Here is a 19,039-nt window from a genome sequence, read left to right as displayed (position 1 = left end):
TGATTATGACCTCACTACATTTTTTTGGGTAAAAAAAAAAAAGACCTTTTCGTGTTGGGAAGGTAGCGAGTGCAGGATGTCCCATCCCAGGCGCAGTAAGGGTCTCGGGCCAGGCAGCACTCAGCGCAGGCTTTCCCGTACACGCTGCATCGATGGAGGGGCACCTGGGCGATGCCTGTGTTGGAGCCCACGTACAGTTGTTGCTGTGGCGACCGAGCACAGAGACACGTTAGAGACGACATATGTTTTGATGCAAAGACCTAATTGGACTTACCCGTTTTGAGGAGATCTGCATGTCGATGATTGACGAGGCATCCTGAGGAGCAGAGGAAATTGAAAAATAAGGAAATATGGAATGCTGAAGGATAGGTTTATTTATCGTCGTCTTTTCTTACTTTGAAGACCTCCAGCTCTTCCAACAGAAGTTCTTCCATGTTGTTCCAACTCTCCTTGGGCACATTGATGACCTTGAGTACTGTCCCTTTGTCTAAAAAATATATACATTCTAACTGACGTGGCTCATTGTTCTTTCACAGGTGTTTGTGTATTTTTTTTTCAATTTGTGAGTTACCACGCAACTCAAATGTTAGCAGATTTACACCTTTTTGTCTGAGCTCAACGATTTTACCTGTGCCAATAAACATGACATCGTATTGTCCGTCAGCAGCGTTGACCCTGTCCACAGTGATCTGGGTGAAGCTGTAGTCCACATTGGTTCTGACGAAGACTGGCCGTCTGGTCATGGCGTACACCGGGTTGTACATCAGAGGGTGGTGACGTGCAAACTGAATCACATCGTCTGGGAAACCCTTGGTAGACTCAAAACTGCCAAAGGTCTTGCTGGGACACTATTGGAAGTAAAAACAAAATAAATATATCTTTCTCTCTCACTCTCGCTCTGCGCGTGTGTGTGTGTATATATTTATTTAATTTATGTTGTCCCCTGTGTTCCATCTTGTGGCGAATATTGTATCTTCAATATTAACAGTCAGTAAATGAATCTGCACTTGTTTGTATAAACAGTGGAAAGTATTTGCTTTTCAATGTGGTGTATTAGGGCGGCCCGGTAGTCCAGTGGTTAGCACGTCAGCTTCACAGTGCAGAGGTACCGGGTTCGATTCCAGCTCCAGCCTCCCTGTGTGGAGTTTGCATGTTCTCCCCGGGCCTGCGTGGGTTTCCTTCCACATTCCAAAAACATGCATAGCGGGCTGATTGGACGCTCTAAATTGTCCCTAGGTGTGAGTGTGAGCGTGGGTGGTTGTTCGTCTCTGTGTGCCCTGTGATTGGCTGGCAACCGATTCAGGGTATCCCCCGCCTACTGCCCTAAGACAGCTCGGATAGGCTCCAGCACCCCCCACAACCCTAGTGAAGATCAAGCGGTTCGGAAAATGGATGTATTCCTGTCCAGAGCAGGAAATTTGCTGACTCATCATCATCATTGTCCCCTATTCTGTGTCAGTTCCATTTTGAAAGAGCAGTGACCCAGGGAAAATGGTGGTGGTGGTGTGAAAGGGGCTTTCGATCGATTGGACCATCCATCCAAAAGCCATCTATCCTGTTCTTGCTCATCCCATTCAGGGTCATATGTGAGCTGAAGCCGATCGCTACCGGTCCTTAAAAAGGTGATCTACATCTGTCACCGCATAATCAGCAAACAATTTTAAGGCGCATTCAATCCAGAGACAAAAGACCATTCACACTCACATTCACACAATCACTGAGTGGGAAATCAATGACAGGCTATTGTAACATGCTGCGGCTACACGATCAGGGACTCCAGCTGCAAACAATAGAGTCAATTGTCGAACATGGTGGATTCATTATGAGATGAGAGGTTATTACTGTAAGTCAAATACCACGACAATCCAGAGGCCACACAATGGAGGTTGTTCATGCGCGGAAGAAAGCTGAGAGGCTGCTGAACAAAACCTGCTGACACTGCATGCCTTGCAACACAAAAGCACTGTAACCACTATGGAATCGAATGATGTCGACTAAAGTAGCGCTGCAACGTGTTTCTGGATTTACATCTCCTGTTGTAGGGCCTTGGTTACTGAGGTTTGAGGTTTTTTATGTAACTTGAACCGCTGTGTGGGGAACTATGCAAATTCTCGACACATATTTGATCCGAAAATGAGTGTTTATTTCATATCGATGTGCCAGGAACATGCTGGCACTAGCATGCTAGAAGGAACAGTGAACCAGCATCCACCGGTTATTAGTTGGTGTTATTACTACGGAGCTCCAAACCACATTTTGTTGCATCGACATTCGGATGTTGCAATGAGAGTACAGTACTTGGTGTGTATTCTATTTTACACCACTAGGTGATGCTCTGCTGCCCGTTCTTGTTGACCCGTGTATCAATTTAAAAATGGGGTGGGGCTTGTCAGACCCGTCCTAAATCGGGCAAGACACATGAAATGCACGGCGGTTCGGGATTACAATGATGGCCCTACGAACAATTTCATGCATGTGTGCTTGCGTGGACAACATTGCAAGCTTGTACGGATTCCTCGAGAGAAACACGACTATTACGTAATCATTTCTGGCTTCAGAAAGGCCCTCTCGCAATTTATTCACCATTACTCCTCCCTAGCTAATTCTTGGGCCAGATAAATGAAATTATATTCTTGTGACAAAGCACATAAATGTGAAAATTCTCCGCAGTCTGGACGCAAAGAGCATTTTTAGCTTTTGCGCGCATTTCTCATGTGAAGTTGAAAAAGTGAGCCAAGGTAACATAAGCAAAAATACGACGAAGATGTGGATAAATCCGCATCTTTTGGGAATGTTTGACACATGGTTGACTTAACTTGATGAGAATGATTCTGCTTATGCGATCTGTTTTTTTCCTTTAAATACTCTTTTGAAAGATTCGCAAGAACGGTTGAGAAAAATTGCTAGACTAGCCGTCGACGATGATCGCGCTTTTTGAAACTAGCTCCTTCCTGTTTGCTGCCATGTTGGCAGTGGAGGCAGTACATGTCAGCTAGCGACGATGGCTTTATACTCACTTTGATTCAAACGAATATGCTTCTTCTAATTTTTATTTGTGTTATTGGCCGGTTGTTGTTTTGTCATTGACCGGATGTGTTGTTGCAACATGAATTCACTGGCTGTTCGTAGGACAGCAATTTCAGCTCTCTTGCTCTCCACGATTACACAAGCAAACTCAAACGTGGCACTTTGCGGTTTATTTTCGCTTCTGTTTACTATTTAAACTTTGCAGAGGTCATTTCAAGAGATTGATCAGGTTGCAAAGAATTATAGGCAATACGTGCTCAGTTCTATCATGAGGTTTTACATGTTTTTGACATACCATTCCTGGGCGGGGATAAGGCACTTTTCCCTGAAAGGGCACCCACTGGTAGTTGGGCCCCTCTTTGTGAGCAAACGGCCCCAGGAAGGCCCTCCGGATGTCATTCATGGAGTAGAGACACACAGCTGAGCCTTTAAATACACTGCTGCTGGGGGACAGGGAGAGGTGCGTTAGATGCCTCAACAGGCAAGCCTACACACACACACACACACACACACGCGCGCGTGCATGCACAAATACCAACCGTCCGTCAATGGATTCTGACCTGGAAGTGGAGAAGACTGTGTAGACCAGAGGATTCTTTCTGTCCCTTGTTTGCAGCAGGAATACATCGCCTGAGGATGGAGGCGCACGGATTCAAAGGTGGTTCCGGGGTCAAGGGTTAAAAGAAAGATACACGCCCTGTGGCTGCGTCTAGCTAACTTCCGCAGACATTTGAGTAAGCGCTGTGCCCCGAGACATTCATCTATCTACCTATCCAGACCAGATCCATATGGTCTCAAACTGAGGATTTGCCATTAACAGACACTGGCACACCTGTCAGGCTAGAAATGAAAAAATATGACCGCTACCTGAAACACCTTGGATCAGATATCCTTTTAAAACAATATCGATTAATGATCTTTCAGGCAACAGGTACTGAAAGAGGCACCACAACTGACCAATATGAACCTGTGTACATATAATCACAAACTATATCTTTACAACCGCAAGTTAGTGAAAGACACAAACTGCCAGACAAAACCAGACAACAGTGGAAACTCTTTTCAACGTACCACGATAATGTTACATTGTCAATGCTTTGTGATGAAAGCACACAAATTGTTTGAATCATACTCACGCAGCTCGTCAAAATAAGTATCGCTGCCATCGGCTCCTGGTACCGAGCAGATCAGTCGGGTTTTGAGGAATGTCGTCCACTTATTCACCAAACTTCTCTGTCCGCCCATGTCATTCTGTTTCAATCAAAGCACATTCACATTCAGCACAATTAGTTTCACCTACCGGGAAAATCCTCAAACACTCTTGACATCAGGAAATGAACATCGGTTAGTCTTTTTCCAATTAAGTAAACTCTCAAATCAAACGTCCCTGAATAGTACTGGACAGCATTTTGGATTTTGAGAGATCAGCTTTTTATTTTTTTTTAGGGGAAAGAAGCGGGATGGGATTGTTATGCCACCACAAAAGGGTTCCTGTGATGGCAAACAGGAGACTTCACTGCGACTTGATTTGCGAACAAGACAAAGAACAATCTTTTACCCTGCAGAGTTGGCCAATGCGGGAATAAGTGGACCTTCCCAATCCTTGGGCCTCCACCGCCGTCTCCCGGAAGAAGAAAAATACTTTATCATCATCAGGATTTTCACTTTCTGGGACCCAAAAGGAACCTATAAATTTGGGCTCTGGTACACAAATCAGGAGGAACAAACCAATGTCAGTCAACGTTTATTAGTGTCTATCATGAAAAAAGTGTCTAGTTAGAGTGAAAACGCACCATTGAGCCAACGTGAGTCATGCTGCTCCGTGCGGATGGAAGGACGTCTGCCCAGACTTCGAAAGATGGTGAAGTCCCGTCCCATTAAATCCGTAGCTACACCTGCATACAGCTCATCGCCTTGGAAACAAAATGAATACATTTTTTTGTAAGGACAATGTGTAATACTGAGTGACGTTTTGAGGGACTTTTATATACGTTATCATATATGTTTAAGACAGATAATATCGAGCAGCGGTTAACCCCCAGGCCACGGACCGGTCCGTAGGTCATTTGTTAACGGGCCACACAGAAAAAAATAAATAACTTGCATTACTTCCGTTTTATTTATGTTTGAAACTAAAATGTATTTTATTTTGAAAAATGACCGGATCCTCTGTTATTACAGTACGTTACTCTTGACCCACTTCTCGGTCACGTGATAGGTTACCGTAAAAATGAAACTCAGGAGCTAGCAAAATTAGTAAAAAACAAACAAACGTCTTTGGGAAGGGGAAAAGCCCTAGCCAGCAGACAGAAGTGGAACCTATGACTATCAAGAAAACGAAGGCTACATTTAATAGACAGCATAAGGACTTTCTACTTAAAATACGGATATATCGCAACAGAAGATTCTCACGCACCAAGCCCACTTTGCATAATATGCGGTGATGGTGAGTCGTATTTTTCATGCACTTTGTATTTGCAGTGTATCTTATTTTGAAGGCACGTTTAAACGGTACCATAACGACCAGAGAGTGTTGGTGCCGGATAGAACGTTCCTCGTGTGTCACGATTCGTGTTTATTGTTATGTTTTGAAAATACCACAGTTTTCAATGCAGGTCATATCATATTATTTTGTTGTATTTAACCTGAAAATATTGTCTGACATTAAACCGGTCCGTGGAAACAAAGATGGGGACTATTGATATAGGAGACAAAGTAATCAGGAATAAGCCTTCAAAATATAAAGTGCGAGTGAAAGATGCCACAGTTACCAATGAGTACAGATGCGGCATTATGGCGAGGATCATATGGACTTTTCCCTTTGCCGTCTTCCATGTTCGATGGGTCGATCTTGAAGATGTGATCCTTGCAGGACGGACAAAAGGAAATTGTCTTCAACACAAACAGTATACAGTATACAGCATTTATTTTTACTTTTACCACTTATGCGGAATATACCCATTATTCACCTATACAAGCCACAGACTATTTACTGGACCGTTCATTGTTGATATTTATGTCTTTGTGGTGAAACTACTTGTACAGGCACAAAGATAGTGTTTCAATTTCTGTTTTGTTTCCATTTATTATTTTCCATCTTCCGTGCTTCTACTACTAACTGTGATGCTGGATGATCCGTAAATGAGCCTTGTATAACTAGTTATGAAAAGAGGATCATGTTTTTAGCCAGAAGCATTGATAGAATCTCTGTTGCTTTTTTTTTATGCAGCAGGGTGCCTCATCTGTCTCATAGTCTAGAGATCGGGTTCAAACTGTGTGGGAAAAAAATGCTGTTTTGAATTTACTCAATTTTATTTCATCAAGTGGTTGCAGCAAATAGAATCATCCGGATACAGATACGCAGACAATACAACCACTTAAAAAGAATTTTCTGGATCCAATGATTTTACTGTGGGCAACCAAAGAAATGTAAAATTGAGTAAATTCATGACACCATTTTGAATCTCTGTTGGTGTGTGTGGAGTTTTAATGTTCTCCTGCTAAGGCTTTTCCGTTGTATTTCATGCAACCTCTTAATCGAATAAAACTAAAGAAATTCAACAAACATTATTTTTGGGCGTACCCTGCTTCCTCCCCAAAGTCGGTGTTGGGTCTGACTCATCTATAATATGTGACTCATAAGGACAAGCTCAATGGAAAAATGAATGAATGTTTTTCAATGTAGTCACCTCCATCTTGTGCCCCACCTCCACAAAGGCACAAGTGGGATGGAAGGCTCCGGTTCCACAGGCGTACAGGTGGGTGCGATTATAGTGGTGGACAATCTTCACATAGTTTACACAGTCAGACTGAAAGACAGACACGCAGAAATTGAAACTCAGTCAATGAATTACGGTGTCATTAAAGCTTGATCTTGAGAGATCGACTTGGCGAATAGGTTGAGTTGCACACTCTCATTTTGTTTTTGTCTACTTGTTTGGTGGTAGAATGCATGATGACATTTCGAAGAATTTCGTGGGGGGTGGGGCGGGGGTGTAATGGGACCGTCAATGACCACATGTTTTTTTTTCCTACACATTTTGGCAATACATACAATACCAAAAAAAATTGACCACAGAACAAACCCGAATGACCCCACCAACAAAAGCATCTGGCTTGGATTGAAATGTTGAACATTCCCAACGCTCTCCTCATGTCAGTCATCAGCTCCGCTGCTGCCACACTGCTCTGACAGTCTTTGTGTCCTGACACCCCAAATGTGTGCTTTAAAGCTATTTATTTTGCTACCTGAATGGCACAACACTGTTAGCATGCTAGCGGGTGTGCTTTTCATACCGCATGGAGAGAAGATGCCTTAAAATGAGAACAATTGTCAAAAATCTCACTGGAGATAGAAGATTCTAATTTTAATGCTTCATGAGGCAACATTGACATGATAGTAATGATTGACCGGCCACTGTTTTTGTGTGTGTAATATATTGTTACTATTCTTCCTTGCCTAGCTATTGGCCTCCGCACACATCTGCATGTCTGAGTTTATCGTGAGTGAGGCGGATGTCAAGCAGCTTCTTGAAAAAAAAGATTGATTCAGGTTAATAAACCCTTCGGTCTAGATCCGAACTAGAACCGAATTTTTCTGCTTGGCTCTCGACGAAGGCGGACGCTTTTTGCACAGCTCCTGCCCCCACCCCGCACCCTCTCCCTGCTCGCCACTTAGTCTTTTTGCTGTCTTTGTCTAACTTTTTCCTAGCCTCATACCATATTTTCAGCCGAAGAACTAACCATGGAAATAGTTGGCTGGTCTCTCGATGCAATCGACAAAATTTCTTCGATGAAAAGAGCAGGCAGTGGGGAGCCTGCTTGCCCCTCGGGGAAATTTGCTGCCGGATACGCCCTTGATCCATGGAGAAAGTGGAGCATAGTGTGCCTGTCAATACTGTCCGTTGAGGATGTGGTAGACATCTACATTATTGGCCTTTTGATAACAGGTATGCTGCTGTTTGGTGTTGTCAGCTTTCTGTTCTATCGCAAAATTCAGCCGACGGGAGCGGCTTTATTGGAAGTGAAGAGGCTGACGGTCATTATGGATGGTTTGGCGCGAATGTCCAACACTCAGACTCAAGCGGGGACTGAGCTCAATCGCAATATTGTTGCGGTTTTCGAGCGACTCCGCGCGATCAACAACAACATGTGCACCTGCTATTGAGTCATTAGTTGAGACAATGGTCCAAATTCATGATCAGAATAGCTGTACTCTTTCAGTGTCTTGTCCTCTTCTAAAGCTACATTGTCCTGTTTTAGTTTGTCTTTACTTCAAACGTTCTCTCCAGCAATTAGCAACGTGGTTGCCCCACTTTAGACATTATGTGCTCCTTCTTAGTGTCAGTGTAGACAGCACGCAATTGCCATTGATGTTCATGCAGAATAAATGTGCGTTGTTTCTAAGATGGAAGTAATTTGCCTACATGAAAAGCAATACATATTTTGTTTTAAAGATGCATTGTTTGGTGGAATTGCTTTGAAGAGCAAAACAACTTAATTCAATTCAAATTAAAAAAAAATTGCAAATGAAGAGTAGCAGCAGTGAAGATATTTCAACACAACGCGTGCCACTCGATGCCCAGTCCAGAGTGTGACGCACGTCTCTCACAAAAATGAGCTCTCTTTAAAAATATACTGGAAAAAAAACGAAGGGATGGATGTTTCACCAGTTTTATCGACCTCAAAAAGTGGCTCATCGCAGGTTAGTCGGTATTCAAGGATATGCTTTAGTTTAGGTCAGGGCCGTACATCTAAGCCAACACTTCCAGTCAATTTGCAGCAACACAAAAGCTTGAATAGAAATTGCTGTCATGTTTGTCTTCCTCTTGTGCTTTGACTGTGTGTGAGGGGGTTTGGCGGTGTGAGAATGGAGTTCCCAGTGATCCAGGAAACATATTTGATGCCTGAGAACATCTGACTGAACACACAGTGGCAGTCATCCAGTGGGCAACCTTTCGATTTAGATACACAACACAGTTCAGGAATGCCTTTGATGGCTTATGCCAACCAGGACAATTTAACTCTTTGGGCATTTGTCTGATTTATTTCTCTTAGAATAGACAAAATATTGTTTTGTGCACTTTCTCAAAGTGTTGTATAACAGTAAGTTTTAATCAGAGATGGATGTATGTGTTTACATTTTTTTGTTACTTTTATTGTTGCACATCAGGTTTTTGAGATGTATTCTTTTTTTGTCCATCCATCCATCCATCCATCCATCTATTTTCCAATCCATTTATCCTCACAAGGGTTGTGGGCATGCTGAAGCTTTTTTTCCCCACAACAAATGGGACGAAATGCGGAGGAAAATTTCCAGACAAAAATCCAAAATATTAAAAAAATTACTGAATAGATCTGACTGTAGTTCTAAGTTGTAATATCAACAATGACCAGTAGATGGCAAACATGTGTTGGTTGCATTTACACTTGGTATTATGTTGCCCTACACTAAAGCGTGAGTAAGCCTAAAAAATGTTGCGGCTTTGGAATGATATGCAGGACAAACATATGGCCTCAATAATAATTAAAAAATGGAGCGAGTTGATTTTTGTTAAAAAAACAAAATGAGTTCTTGCGCGTAATGTTGGTTTCTTGTTTAGCAGTATTGTGCCTTCTTCGAATTGTAATTTTATGTGAGAGCCCTGAGTAAGAATAATTTACAGTATGTGGTTATTTTGTTGTTTGCTTTAGAATTTTTGTTTATGTGGGTAGTGGACCTTTTTAATGCATGCATTGAAAACGTATTACCAAAAATGAAATATAGTAAGAGCAGGTAATTGGTACATATGCATGTGTGTGTTCCAATGCAATGTGGCTCTCCAGAAGCAGTAATGAAAAATTGTGGCCACCCCCTCCTCCCCCTCCAGTATCGAAGTTTCCCATTTTTGCTCAGTGCCCAATCCCATCACAAACTTTTGAGTTTCGGGTTTATTTGGTGTCATCCTATTACAGTAGTTTATGAAGGTGTCTCCTTACAGGAAAGTAACAGTAACAGTAGTGCATTGTGAGATCAGAAATCCGCCCTGTCATCCAACATATCAGACTTCACTGTGCTTGAAAGGTACTCTTCCAGTAAAGGCACCTCTAGAGAGAAGTAACAATATGAAACATTGAGTATGAACAAAGTGACTGGGAGTGCAGACCCGGGAGGGGGAAGGGATCAACCTCATCCAAAAGAGAAAGCATGCGTTCTGGTAATTAGGGTCAATAAGGTAAGGTCAGCTCAGTTAGTTCTTCATGTGTCGCTGACAAAACAAAAGGCCTAAATAAATGAGAGCTGTTGAACATTGATTAAAACACATTGAAAAGCAAGAAAGACACTAAACAGGTCAGATTTTTCTTTGGCTATTACACACATGCCACCCATGCACACACGTACAAAACTCTTGCCAAGGTGAAAATGGACGCTTGTAGTCGTCAATGAATGGAGCTCATTGTGTCGTCTACAGCTGTGTAATCATGCTGATAGAGGCTTTGTGCAACGCACACACAACACACACTCACACGCAGATTTACATGGATGAGAACCTACGGACCAACGTTTCCAACACGAGTAGAAATATAGTACGGTATAAACGGTTGCCCAGGTTGTGCAGCCCACACTAATGTAAAAGCGCACAGAGGACGAATAAACAAACATGTCTTAAGTCATCCGAATGTGTGCACTCTACGGACGCTGTCAATTTAGACACATAATAATCGGATACATTTCACATGAACACGTGGCAGTGTCTTGAAAAAGAAATACGGATCAAAGTTTCGATTATCGGTGTTCACTAAAAAGACGAGGAGTGAACAGGTTCTGTTTAGAGGACGAGTGTTGAGTGTTGTTAGTTAGGTTTATTATAGGATTAGGGTTGTTTTTATTTATGATTTTTATAACTTTTTGATGATTTGAATATGCAGTGGCACCTCTGAAGTCAAAGATCACACCGAGAATATCGACCTATTTCAGTTTTTGGGGAAAAGTAATGGCTCTCGATCCACTCTCATGCAATATACTACACAACCTCACTTCAAATGAAGAATATGCTTTGAAAAATAGATTTATTTGTTGTTAATTGCCTCAACAATGTGGAGTACACGATAAACGATTTAATAAATGAAATCCCGCATTGCTGGAGGGCCTGCTCACCCATCAAGTGTAAAAGTGAACACCCAAGTTAATGTTTTTGTTATCTGCCCATTACCAAGCCCGACACCGAATTCCTCCACCAATGACTTGGCAGCTAAACTGGCCAAAATTCCAGAGTGAAAGACCCACTTCAAAGTCCAACAGTAGGCAGAGCTGCAGCAGCGTTAGCACAGTGACAGCGGCATCAACTTCTGATGATAATTCTTGATCTTTGGATATGTTGACAAAATCGTCTCACAGTCATGTTGTTAAGACAGCTGGGAACTATAATGGGTTCCCGTTTTAACGCTATGTTTGTGTCTTTGGTGATTGACATTTTTTACACATGTATGCCCATCAATAACAACAATAAGCAACTTAAAAAATGGCAAATGTTGAAAACTACAGTTTAAACAACATGAGCTGACTTACTGCGATATCCTTGCCGGCCCAGTTGCATTCCTCCCTCCACTCAACGGGGGCAGGCCAGTGGATCTGAAACCCAACAGTTTGAATCAAAATTTGTCTCCTGGTTTTGTGTCGTTAAATGCAATCGTCTTGACATAAATGATGAAAACAACTTTTTTTTAAATTTCAGTTTTATTCACTCTTGGGGATTTCTAAAACTCTTAATATGAAGTTATTAAGACTTTAATACAACAACTGCTCATCTGATGGCCAGTCTGTAATCTAGAATGCAATGTTTGTTAAATTCCATTCCGCCCTTTGATAAAAGAACTGTTATAAACGTTCTATTAATTAAAGTATGATTCTGAAATCAGAGCAGTATATATAGTTAGTGGGATGGAATTTTGTCCAACCTTGTGGTCCTGTTTGCCGATATTATCCAGCGATAGTGAAAGCAGGAAGTTCTTGGCCCCAACGAAGAGTCGGCCCCGCTCCTCGTCCAGCAGCAGAGCGCTGAAGCAGCATGAGCGCTCCAGCTCATAACGCCTCACTCCATTGAACTGCTGCAAGTCTGCGAGCAGAAATGTACGGAACTGCATCAAGAATTTACGCCTTAACAATGAAATATGAAGCGCTTCAATGCATTGTGCCATGAAATGTATTTTATGTCCACAGTGGCTTTACGGTCATTACTCTAAATATGAGCAATATGCATCATTCACGCAGTGCTAACTGCGACGTTAAAGCTAGTACGGGCAAAGTGATGCCATGTTCCTAAAAGTCAAGAAAACAAAAACTGTTCTGTTTTGAAGCTACAATAGTGGCTGCAGTTGCGTGATGCATCCACTAGATGGAGTTATTCTAAAGGAAATACAATACAATACAATACAGCTTTATTTAGAGATATATAGAGCTTTCACAACCACTGCAACTATAACAAAGCGCTTCAAAGAACCTTTAAAATACTAAGTCAGAGAAATCGAAATATTGATCCGTACGTAAGGCACATCAGATTATAAGGCACACTTTTAGGTGCGCCTTATAATGCGGAAAATACAGTATTTATATAAACTCTCATCCACCTAGCATGGTGCAACATGACCATTTCTTATCTTTGTATTTATTTTATTTTTCCCTTCTTTATTTTTCTTTACTCTGTATTTGGTCATATTTATCTTGAATGTTTTTCCTATTTGCATTGATAAGTGTTAAAAAAAAACAAAAACAAACAATAGACAGGACTGAATAGAATGGTGCCCTCAGAACAAGTTATAAGCCTGTGTTGCTAAAATATTTCTAAATGTTGCAAGTGTTTCGCTTGAATTCTTTGCACGTCACTGTATTTTTTGAAAAGAAGTTTTACAAGCACATGTTTCGATTAGGGCTTTTTCAGGCCATTGGATATTTGCGTTGTACATAAAAATAAAAATAATAGCTATTTGTTCATTGTATTTTTAACGATATGTTTATGAGAAAATTTATTTGATAAAGAACTGAAAGAACGAAACGTGACCTGAGATGACTCCAACTTGCAAAACAAATCTGGAGAGTTCATCCAGTAGAACGTGATCGGGGCTTCAAGTCATGTGGTTCATCCATTTGATTTGCATTTTATTTTAGCTGCAGCCTTAGGCTAAAAACTAAGCAATTTCTTGACAAGTGCGGTTTTAGGAACATGTGGCTTTTGTCAGTTTCCATTTGACAACGCTTTGTGAGAGTGATTGATTTGAGATTGGTTTCGTAAGATGTAAGGGGGGTCGGGAAGGGCAAAATTGAACTTCAGCTGGCGGCATTGTGGACTTTATGGCAGTGATTCTTAACTTGTGGGCGAGGACCGTACACTGTGTTGCAGATCTGTCATGGGAGCATCGCAGACATGTTTGTTGAATTACAGGAGTTGCTCGCTAACACTATCGATACGAGTCATAATACTAACGACTTATAAGTACTCTGACTAAGTGTTAACACAGCTACAAAAGTACAATATGTTCTGACCTAAATTGATATAACGTTGCCACCGCAGGCATGGAACGCCATCGTAAACCGAGGACCACCTGTGCAGTAAATCAATGTGGGCATCCCAGGTCTGATTTGACGTTTATCTCTAAAACAGCATGCGCAGAAATGTCGCTATCCGGCACGAAACGGTACATGTACTGGGCTGTATTCATATTTGGTACGGATAGTTTGCAGATCTCTCCCTTGCTTGCGTTGGTTTTCCCCAAGTAAAGTCTTACTTTTAATAAGACTGAATTTCCATTAGTAGGGATGATTGTCTGTATGTGAATGGCAATTGGCCCGTTATCAGGCCAGGGTGTACCCCACCTCTCGCACAAAATAAGATGGAATAGGTGTGATGGAAAGTGCTGTCGAAGGTGGATGAACGGATGACGTTCTATGGCATAAGACCTCACAAATGGTTCAGAGAAGAGAAACAATACTATTGATATTCCAGGGACAGTTGCACAACCTCTACTTTGAGACCCGTTTGCCTTTTCTGGCTTAAAAAATGGCACCGGGATGTCAACAACTGACACCAAAACAGCACTTTTTTTTTACTCATCTGCTTTCAGTTATAAACGGTTTTGGGCGCGAGGCCTTAGCCCATAAAATGTTGCTCATCTCCTTGGGATGAGTTTGTATGAGGGGGGGATGAGTATCGTGTTCTTGGATGGTAAGGGTGGGGAGCAGGCGCTTGACACAGAAATATAAGATCACGACACTGATTTATATGGTTGGTGCCTTGGGTGTCACTGACATCATGGAATGAACCATCAGACCCTTCCTACTGTATTTGTATACTGCAGCAACAGAATATACTGCAAATAAGACTACTTCGCATGACTTCTTGAAGTCACTTGGAGGACTCTTTACAGGTTCCTGTTTTTACCTTTGAACGAGAGCTTCATCCGTGGCGAGGACGAAGAGGAAGAGGAAGGCGGAGACGAACGCGTCACAGTGCTGGGAGAGGAAGCATGAGCGGCGGCCAGTCCCAAAAGGAACAGGGAGCTGCAGGTGACCATCGTGGCCACCATCATCATCATCATGGTCATCATTCTGGCATGCGGTTTCTTTTCAATTCCGCAAGGAGATGTTGTCACTCGACTTCAGGTCAGATAGTCAATTGGAGTCCATCGGTTGAGTCTGAGTATCAGCTTATGGTGCCAGAGTTCCTGTATTCTTTTGGACCTGCCGTCTTGACATGGAAGTGTTCTCCTGGCGGATCCCCAAACCAACAGGTCTCACCTTTCACCTCCAAGAAGGAATGAAAATGTCACACATGGGCCAAATCTGGATCTAAAAATAGAAAAAGGGAGGCAAGATTCAGAGATGGACAGCAACAGATTGTCTATTTTTATTGCACACATACACACACAGGCACACACACATTCAGAAGGTAGCGCAAACTATCAACTCAACTGGTCCTCTACACTGGATTTACGTTCCTCCGGAAAACAGACCCCTTAATGTTGGTTTTATATTCTCTGATTGATTGGCTGTGTAATTGTTGTCTTTGTGTTTGTTGGGTTTTTTCCATGTTTGGGATCAAATGTGGTCTCACACACACACACACACACACACACACACACACACACACAAAGTGGTCTGCTTGCCTCAATGACGTCTTTCGAGAGAACGAGTTGAATTTATCACATTACACCTCACAGATATCACTCACCAATTTGAGACAATGTTGCTTTATACTGTCTTGTTCGATGTCGTTAATTATCCTTTACTTTATACTTTAGCTACGGTAATTACAACGAACACGATGTTCGCTTAAATGTAGCTATTTTCAATTGTCTGGGGATAGAGCTGCTTTAATACCTTCACTGTCACTGACGTGGCGATATTTGAAGAGTTAAGAGTAGTCTGAGTAAAATGACAATTTTACATGAATTAAATCTAAATTGCGGTATTTACAACTGGCACAATTTCTTAGCCCAAATTGGAATGGGCAAACGTGGGGGGAAAAAAAGAACAACCAATATTTGTTTTCCTTACAGCAGGACCCGTTTTGTGCATGTACAATGTAAATCATTGTCCAGATATGCAAACCACTATCTCATAGCGCTGCCTTCTTTCATTTCCCAAATACAGGCATAGTGAATCTATTTTTCCAAATTGAAAGTCAATTCTTGAAGTTTCCAGGATTCTTCAGAATCGTACCAAAGATTGTTTTCTCCAAATTGCACACAAGTCATTTTTAAATTGCAAAAACAACAATGAAAAGGGTGATTGCTTTTCAGTAGCTCTTCTGCAATCTTTTGCATTGTCATTTTCAACCAAAAAGCACACATTCAACAAACAAAAATTCACCTTTTCAAAAACTGTCCGTGAGTGATTCACTGTACCTACAATACTGTGCAAAATTGGTAACTCACTATTTTTGCAATTCTATATTAACCACAAACTGTATGTTGTCTGCATAATGTCACCCATCAGAGTGTGAGCATCCACTAAGTCCAAACTGTGAAAACAACAACATCGTGTTGTCTTCATGTTCATCTCTTGGCTATCTTGCAGACTAGTTCCTGATTTACGCAGCATGGTGAACAGACGGTTTGTGATTCTGCGGGATGCGGGCTTGTTTTAATGCCATCCGCAACACAACAAAGGCACAGGCCATGACTTTTTCCTTGCCCCGTACGCAACCACAGTTTTGGAGTTATTGTATAAATTTTCTCTTTGACGATGTCAAAATGACCGCGGTTGTGAAAAATGAAAAAAAAAACAAACAAACAACAAAGCTGGCTTGAGACTTTTTCCACAGTGCTGTACCAATATACACAAAGTGTTTCAAACATACATGTATTGTGGCTATGCACACTCACGTCTCGGCTGCTGGCGCACACTTTATATGAATAATGAAGCTATTGAGGCACAGGGACAAGCAAGCTCTTATAAACTCACACAGCTGTCTAGTCTCTCCAACACAACAGGACAGGAACATAAAACTCCCATACCTAGCGGTATGTATATATGTACACACACACACAAACACACAAAATAGGAACACTCACACACACATGCACGCACTCACACATGAATGGACAAAGGTGCACATGCAAGCTTTTGAAACAGCACACATCTTGGCTTCCTGTGCCACATTGCACTAATGTTGAGTTGAACAAAAGAAGTGTTGTCTTTTTCTTTTTTTTAAACCCTTTAAATTAAGTCTGCTCAGTTTTCAAGTCACGATTGTGGAAAAAAGTCACGATTGTGGAAAAAAAAAAAGCCTGAAATTTTCATTGCCAACACGAAGTGATTATGGTGCCTGTGCAAAATGCATTCATAAAGCGTGAATTGTATTTTTCTGTGGTGACTTTGGTTTGTTTGTGTGTGTGTGTGTGTGTGTGTGTGTGCGCTTTTGTGCTCGTGTGTGAGCACTTGGGGGTTTGTGTGGCGTTGTGTGGCACAATGACACAACATACAGTGGGTATACTTTCACGTCATCGTCCCTTGGAGTCTGACTCTCTTGTCGACTGCTATTAAAAGAGCGACAAGTCTCGTTGTGTGTATGTGTGTACATGTGTGAGTCCACTCAAGACTCTCACACACGCGCACACACGCAGGTTCTCACTCTGCACTTAGCTGTGCACACACACTCCCTGACAATTGCACAAACTCCCAGCTAGCTCCTTAATGCATCTTAATAAAAAAGAAAAAAAAGCCATTGGGGCCGCTGACACTTTTATTCAGTTCGGCTCCAATAGACACAGCAGCAGCATGCCAAGAGGGAGTGGACTGAATAAAAAAGAAAGTGAGAAGGCCAGATTCCTGAGAGTAGGTGGGGGTCAAGGCGTCCCATCCCAAAAAAGAAAGAGAAAAAAAAGGCTAAATAGCAGCGGCTAGACAAAGCACGGTCGGCCTTCCGGGTGTGATAAGCTTTTGAGAGCGAGGTTAGAGAGCAAGCCGATGTAAAGCACAATATAATGAATGGCTGTTAGCATTTAACCCGCAGCCCCCTATGAACACTACTTGTAAAGTTAGAGAACAGAAAAGAGAGACATGAGCTACAGTTGGAGATTGAGAGGGTGTTTGCAGACGAGGATGTTTGAGAGCAAAAAGCAAATGGCAGCTGCAAGTACCTGTATGAAAAGCGGGATACACACATGCTAACTTCGAACATCTGAACTAATTTTATAAAGGTTAAACACTTATAGCACCAAGACAGACCCATAAGAGATAGCAAGATGTCACAAGGCATCCATACCGACAGAATACGCCAAGTAGTAAAAGGGTTTCACATGCGAATGCTAAATTTTTTCCTTGAACAATGATGCGGCTAATTTATGGATTGCTACGGGCTAGCAAGGTTCATGCCAATAGCAAATTCTCCACCTTAGCCTTTGTTTTATGGCGTAGGCCTCGCTCGGTTGTGCATGTTTGTGAGATTCAACGGGGTGTCCTAATTCTCAGAGGGCTTGGTCTCACATCAGGAAGCGGCGACAACTCCGAGGTATAGCACGCGAGCTAACAAAGTGTGATGTGATGTGACACCAAGCCCTCTCGAGAGACTTCACAAAAACATAAATGAAAATAAGTTCCGGAGATGTGCCTATTATCTCTGATGAGTGTGTCTCATCTCAGAACGAAAATGGTTATGTGGAAAGACTTCCTTTGGAAAATACTTCTTACCCTCTGGGGAACTCATGTTTGTACAAAATATGACATAGTGTAAGACTATTTATTATTATTTGCTCTTCACCTCGACCCATTTTGGGACAAATCCAATTGGAGGCCATCATGATTTCTGGTGGACAGCAAAAATAAGGCACCTGATTGAGCCTTGATTTTGCCATTGACACGATACACCAGTGAAGTTGAAACACAGCTCTTCCCATACTGTACATGGACAATGAGAAAGAGAATTAACTTGTGAGATCATTTAAACTCTGTTTAAAAAGCCAGAGAAGATGATTTAACAAGTGATAAGCATTTCATTAAAGAGTCTTAGGGCTAGTTTTTCTTAGACAGCTGTATGTGTGCTTTGTGTAATATTTGGCAGATCTTTTTTTTCGTGCCGGGGCAAGTCTAGTTTACCGTGTTTGGGAATTTGGCACACCGCAAAAGTAGATTCGTCTTTCGACCACGTAAGAGTGATTCTAAATTGTGACGCAGGTGGTGTAGCAGGATTTGGCAGATTTGATCTAGGCACAGGCGGACAGATTTTGTGCTCCGTGGATATGTGTGGTGGATGTCATCATATTTTACTTGCCACAGCATGCATCAAATTCTCTCAATCCTGTTAGAAATGACTTAATTGAACAAATTATTTTTTGCATGATCTTTATTATATTTTGTTAAAACACCCCCCTTGACTGCAGAACAGCTATGGGGAGGATATCGGGGTAGAAAGATGTGCCTATTTTGCAGCAGTGACGTGTGATCATTCACTCATGGAGGTCTACTTGCAGTTCCTGATAAATCTAACTTGCTTGCTTCCATCTTCTGCATGGACTCCATGCAATGATTCACATTTTG

At 41.8% G+C, this 19,039-nt stretch overlaps 1 protein-coding gene across 3 annotated transcripts in view; it reads right to left on the bottom strand.

Moving 5' to 3' along the window:
• Positions 1-19,039, bottom strand: part of sema3b (sema domain, immunoglobulin domain (Ig), short basic domain, secreted, (semaphorin) 3B) — a 60,315-nt gene that overhangs the window by 4,890 nt on the left and 36,386 nt on the right. For 2 of the 3 annotated variants that reach the window (XM_052059432.1, XM_052059431.1), the window contains exons 2-15: positions 14,442-14,848; positions 11,965-12,122; positions 11,576-11,638; positions 6,717-6,836; positions 5,799-5,892; positions 4,821-4,940; positions 4,586-4,728; positions 4,164-4,278; positions 3,588-3,657; positions 3,323-3,467; positions 629-848; positions 396-487; positions 275-316; positions 46-203 (exon numbers count right to left, since the gene is read on the bottom strand). In XM_052059432.1, coding sequence (XP_051915392.1) covers positions 46-203; positions 275-316; positions 396-487; positions 629-848; positions 3,323-3,467; positions 3,588-3,657; positions 4,164-4,278; positions 4,586-4,728; positions 4,821-4,940; positions 5,799-5,892; positions 6,717-6,836; positions 11,576-11,638; positions 11,965-12,122; positions 14,442-14,607 — 1,706 coding nt within the window. In that variant the 5' untranslated portion in view covers positions 14,608-14,848. The remainder of the gene's footprint in view (positions 1-45; positions 204-274; positions 317-395; positions 488-628; positions 849-3,322; positions 3,468-3,587; positions 3,658-4,163; positions 4,279-4,585; positions 4,729-4,820; positions 4,941-5,798; positions 5,893-6,716; positions 6,837-11,575; positions 11,639-11,964; positions 12,123-14,441; positions 14,849-19,039) is intronic. The other variant, XM_052059433.1, reaches the window with a different exon arrangement.

The sequence above is a fragment of the Hippocampus zosterae genome, chromosome 2 (assembly GCF_025434085.1).
Source record: "Hippocampus zosterae strain Florida chromosome 2, ASM2543408v3, whole genome shotgun sequence".
Taxonomy (NCBI): Eukaryota; Metazoa; Chordata; class Actinopteri; order Syngnathiformes; family Syngnathidae; genus Hippocampus; species Hippocampus zosterae.
Note: the sequence above shows the minus strand (reverse complement) of the source record. Positions and strands in the feature narration are given on the sequence as shown.